General features: G+C 35.7%; 1 protein-coding gene across 2 annotated transcripts in view; it reads left to right on the forward strand.

The window, feature by feature from the left end:
• LOC128555340 (caskin-2-like) overlaps positions 1 to 5,618 on the forward strand; it is a 41,672-nt gene extending 36,054 nt beyond the window's left edge. The window contains exon 4 of one of the 2 annotated variants that reach the window (XM_053537517.1): positions 5,352 to 5,618. In XM_053537517.1, the coding sequence (XP_053393492.1) occupies positions 5,352 to 5,537 (186 nt within the window). In that variant the 3' untranslated portion in view covers positions 5,538 to 5,618. The remainder of the gene's footprint in view (positions 1 to 5,351) is intronic. The other variant, XM_053537518.1, reaches the window with a different exon arrangement.
• Positions 5,619 to 6,000: the final 382 nt, after the last annotated feature.

Consider the following 6,000-nt stretch of genomic DNA (forward strand, 5'->3'; position numbering starts at 1 on the left):
CACCAGCCTTGAAAAGTACATAACCAAATAAACCATAAAACAACATCAAAAGAAGTATGGGCGTTGTCAATAAATTTAGAGGGAAATCATCTAGCTCTATTGGTACACTTCTGAACGACAACGATCCGGTGGTTATGAAAAAGATAAGGCAAATTTTTCTAGTGCAACACTATAAGAAAATCAGCAGTAATGACAATTACAGTGTGAATTTTTGGCAAATAAACAATATAAAGAGCAAGAATACGATCTCCCACAATGAAAATAACACAGCCCCACATGACGATATTGAGTATAATAAACCATTCTCCCTCCTTGAATTAAACATGGCCCTTGATCAATGTAAAGTTCTGCCCCCGGCGAAGAATGCGATCCCCTTATGATATGATTAAAAATTTACCAATACATGCCAAAGAAAAACTCTTAAAGCTATATTTAAACAGTCTTGGGAAAAAAGGCTCTACCCAGAAGCTGGGCGAGGCCCCTTAAGTTACCAATACTTAAGCCCAATAAGGAAAAAACAAACCCTGCTTCATACCGCCCCATCTCCCTAACGACCAACCCTCACCAAGGTCATGCAAAGAATGATAAAACCAAAACTTGAAACTTATATTGAAATAATAATCTGTTCTCCCCATATCAGTCAGGATGTAGGAAAGCCCATTCGTGCGAAGATCACCTCCTTCGCTTCGAATCAGACTGTAAAGAGGCCCATCGGAAAGGTTATAAACCCACTAGGCATATTTTTAGATCTAAGTAATGCATTTGATAGGCATTGGAATAAAGGGTCTCTCTTGAATTTAATATCTCTAGGCATTAAGGGGAGAATGCTTACATGGATCGCTAAATTTCCTGGAAGGCAGAAAATTAAGGTAAAGGTCAATGGCCATTTGTCGATACAGTAGAACCTGACAATGGCACACCCCAGGGAAGTGTGATTAGTCCACTGATCTTTAATCTCATTATGAACACTCTAAACACGGCTATAGATGCACACAACAAACAGTCCCCTCCCGGGGACCGGACCGAACTGCCCAATTTGTAGATGATGGGGCCACATGGGTAACATCACCAAACCCACATAGTGCATTACTAAAAGGCCAAAAGGTCCTTGAGGTAATAGAAAAATGGGGGTAATGAATGGGGGTTCACCATCAAACCCTAATAAAACACAAGTGCTAATGGTGTGCCGGCAACCATATCTTAAAGTCCTAGCAAATCGAATAAGAACGCCGGGAAATTAAATTATGTGGTAAAGCCCTTGAAATAGCACCGACCGCCAAATTCTTTGGAAAAGTATTTTGATCAATATTTAACGTGGCACCATCATATAAATAATCTAGTTAATAGGTGTGAAAAAAAATATTAACCTTGAGACTAATATCTGGAACAAACTGGGGGGCTAATAAGAAAAATAACTCATGTTATATAACTCCTTTAATTTTGAGCAAATTAATTATGGTAGCACAGCATATGCGTCAGCCTGCAAATCACGTTAAAAAGGCTAGATGTAATACAAAGTAAGGCCCTAAGAGTAGTCACTGGAGCATATAAAACAACTAATAAAATGGCAGTAATAGTAGAACGGCCCAGCTACCATTAAAATATAACAAGAGAGGTCAATATGCTCAAATATTGGGCCAGATCCAGGGGCCTAGGGAAAAACTGCCCATAAATAATACAAATCAAAGCACTGAAAGAATGCCCCAGTACCATCGAAAGGTTAAAACGGTCACACTGGTAGGAAAGAGCTTAGAACCCAGCCGTACACTCGAGAGGTTAATAGTTACTAGATAAATACCAAATTTAAATGAAGTAAATATACAAGAGCCGATGTTTTCATTAATGCTGGGATCATGGTCACAACCCCGACCTTAAGCCTTAATGCTCATTTAAAAAAACAGAAGATACCACCCAGGCCAAACATATAACAGAAAAAGCATATAATGAAGCATTATAGGTCACATTACCATATAATACAGACGGGAGCAAAAATCCCAGCGAAAATAAAGCGGCGCGGCCTTTTTTGTCTTGATCCCTATAGCAAAGAAATTTGCTCGTCGGCTTTCAAATTAACCCTAGGGTCTCCATAAATCACGTGTGAGGCAACAGCCATCCAACATGCACTGAAATGGATACCCGAAAACATGGGCCCAAAACTAGCTATATTTACAGATAGTTTGTCTGTATTACAAACAATAAATACAGGCAGGTCACAATCAAGATCTGATTAATAGTTGACATTATTCATAAAATCAGCCTCTCAGTAAAATAGTATACATGTTTCCCTAATATGGGTCCCGAGTCATGTGGCATTATGGGAAACGAAAGGGTCGATCAACTAGCAAAGCAGGGTCCGAAAATGGAGCCCCAAAACAGGTCAAAATTTGCAGTATCTGAGTTAATAGCATAATAAAGGCCAAATCAAAGGAGTTTTTAGACAGAGATGGCTACAACAAGACACATGCGCTGCGCCCTTCTCAGAACATATCCCCAGTAAAATGCAATTTATAGCCAGACACCGGCCATGATAAGATCATTACCAGATTAAGGCTGGGGCGGAACGGTCTGGGCTGGGAGAACTATCAGATAAACATCTATGCCCACACTGTACAGAATACGAAACATTCAACCACGTATTCTTGACTTTCACAAAGAGTGTACACAAAAAGCAGAACACAGATTGGAACTTGAATGTGGGCTCCTGAAAACTCGGGTTGGTCTGTATAGACAGAAAGACACTCCTCTTCCCTCCGAAGGAATCGAGCAGCAGGTCTACAGCCCTCCTAAAACATTTCAAACACCAAAATAGGCTACTTGAAAAGAAAATAAACAAAACAAAAAACTTAAAATAGGAGGGGCCCCGACCTAACAATGATTTTATAACTTTGGCCTTAATTTAAATACACAAAGTACCAGGGGGTTTGAATCTCTATATGCACCCCGTCTGGGGGTACCATGTAAGGCTTAAAGGCACTGGTGCGGTCAAAAGATATATAATCTCAGGGGAAACGTGTATAAACATGTTAAAAATCCTAAACTTCGTTCAAAAAAAATGGCGTCAATAACCAGGGGGGCTGAGCTTGTATATGCAACCCCGTCTGGGGGGACCATGTAAGGCTTAACGCACTGGTGCGGTCAATACAGGCGATTTCCTCAGGGTGAAAGGCGCTATCTATTAAAGTTGCTAGGGTCGGGCCTCAACTATGAACAGCTAGAAATAAATCCAAGAATAACATAGTAACAGGAGCCGACGTATATGAAGCATACCAAAAAAAGCCCGAAAGAGGTTTTAAATATTATAATTTATATTATAGATTTTACTTTTAGTTGTTAAAATGTATATATACAAAAAGTTATTTTTATTGTTTTATAAATAATCAAAAGGCCAAATACTCTTTTAGCAACCAGTATCTTTTAAATTGTTTTAATTTTAAACATATACGTAATTTTAAGCCATGACTAGGCTAATTTTAGACAATGATTTAAAAATAGGAGACACATCCTTGCAAAACACTTTACATTTCGGCAAGGATGGTCACCTGTTTTTTACTAAATTAGTTTTAAATATATTTTTATAACTTAATTTATTAAAAACTTTTGGCAAAATAAAATCAGAAATAAGAGTCTTTGTGTTTTCGTTTTTCGGCAAAGGTCGACTCTGATTTTTTCAAATTTTATCAAATTTTAGCTAGCTTTTTAACCAACTTTTATTCAATTTTAACTTTTTATACAAATTCTATAATAACAGTAATAAATCATAAAACCATAAGCAACCAATATCAAATAAAGCTTAAAATAAAAATAAATATTGTCAGCACTGTATATATGTGAAGGACCTATGGTGGCATGCATAAGCTGACCCAGTCCCGAGAAAGACGCCACCATAGGAAAATTCCAGTAGTGATGATGACCGGAAACATACGACGTCGACACACAACGGTAAACAAACAACAGGGAAACAGGTAAATTTTAAGTAAAAATTCTTACGCGTAATTTAGGCGACGGGGACCCCAGGATTCGCGTGTAAAACATTTATTAATATATTTTATCTTTAAATTTGCAGAATCGCTAAAGAAAAAACATAGAGCTATATTTTCTAGACCATTTTTAGGAAGATAAGTTCATTAAAATGACCCAAAAACACGTAGAAACGGTCGAATTTTGATAAAAACAACCGCAAAAATTCATACAGCGCGATCGTAAAAATCTTTACATATAATATGTAAAGTAACTAATACCCATATAATCATTAAATTTAGACTTTGACTATAAAGTGCAAAAACAGAACTGAAAAACATTAAAAATGACAAAATGGACAGCATTTTAAAAATATAGTAAAACGGTATCGGTGAGCACATTGAATGTTTACGAGAATATAAAATAAGCATATTTATCGATATGACACATTTATGCGTAGGCGTGGCGTGTAATCTATAAATAACCTGTGTACTGTCAACAATCGGACGTATATAGAGGCTATGTTTAAACGTAATTTTTAAAGTTTTAATGTTTTTAAAGTTTTGATATTAATAAAATAAAGCTTAAGAGTATAGATGTAGTTCATGGTCAGTGGCAGTTTTTCTCAGGCGCTTCAGGAGTGTTAGTAAGGTAGTCGCGGCTCTTACCCTGGATGACAAAATTTAATAAATTTAAATACTTTTATAACCTATTTATTATTTCGGAAATTATGACACAGTTTAGGGGGGTATAACATTTAAAACAATATAATAACAATAAATACTCCAGCCAAGACCCAGACATGTTCAAAAATAACACCCGGGCCTTGAATTAAGGTCCCTTTTTAACTATATCATATGAATCTAATTCTTTGGAATCGATCCAGGCGCCGACCTGTATCTGGCAACGGGTCTCAAAATTCAAATCTCGCTGGGCCTACGATTGATTAGTTAGACTGGAAACAGTCATAACTACGCAGCGCAGCGTAAACAAATAAGAATGAATAAAACAAAACAAAACAAATCACACTTAATCAGCCAAGGAAGCCAAGGTGTTTGTTAACAATAGCACCTAATGCAAAGTGCTAAAAGCAAAATCTGTTTTATAATCAAAATTGTTTAGAAAGTGATAAAATAAAAATTTCTGACATGTTTAAGCAGGAAAAAAATAATAAGTTAAGTAACACTTGTCCAAGCAAAGAATGTTACAAAATAGAAAAATCAATTTTGAATGATTTTTACTTAATTCACAAAATATTGAAATTAAAATTTATCATTAAAATTTTATGAAAGAATTTGGCTAATTTTATAGCCTGGTTACACATTTATAGAAAAATGATAAAGCATGACAATTCTTATACTGTAATAATTATGTTGTTTTTTTTCTATTTTCAGTGCGGAGTTGATGTGAATAAAGTGAATTCCTATGACCAGACTGCCTTAGACATTGTGAACAAGTTTACTACCAACCGTGCTGCCAAAGAAATCAAACAACTTTTGAAAGGTCAGTTAAGTTATGATAAAGAATATAGGAATAAAACAGTCAAAATACACACAGCAAGCAGAGTTTTTCATGCCTAAATCATCAAACTAAATGAAATGATTAAAATCTTCACCCATCACTAAGCTTCTTCAAATCAGCTTGTGCACCAAGTCATTGGATCATTGTCAAAACATGGGATCATTGTCAAATCATTGGATCATTGTCAAATCATGGGATCACACACAAATCATCGGATTGTTTTTTAATTCATAGAAATGTCATTATGGTCTGTTTTCCATCAGATTTAGTAAGCATTGTAATAAGTTGCCAGTTTTAGTTTTAGATCTGTTCAAGATGTAGGCAAAATGATCTCAAATTACATGACAGACTGCACAACCGTGTGTCAGATTTATGCAAATTGTACAACTAAACAGAATATTATCTTTAGGTGTGGTACCTGAAAGATATTATTTATGGGGATGTACATAATCTTTCCCTTCATATCTCAAATAGCAGCGTTATGCCAAGTTTTCGATCATTTAATCTTTTATTTTTTGAAAG

This window comes from Mercenaria mercenaria, chromosome 2 (assembly GCF_021730395.1).
Source record: "Mercenaria mercenaria strain notata chromosome 2, MADL_Memer_1, whole genome shotgun sequence".
Classification (NCBI taxonomy): Eukaryota; Metazoa; Mollusca; class Bivalvia; order Venerida; family Veneridae; genus Mercenaria; species Mercenaria mercenaria.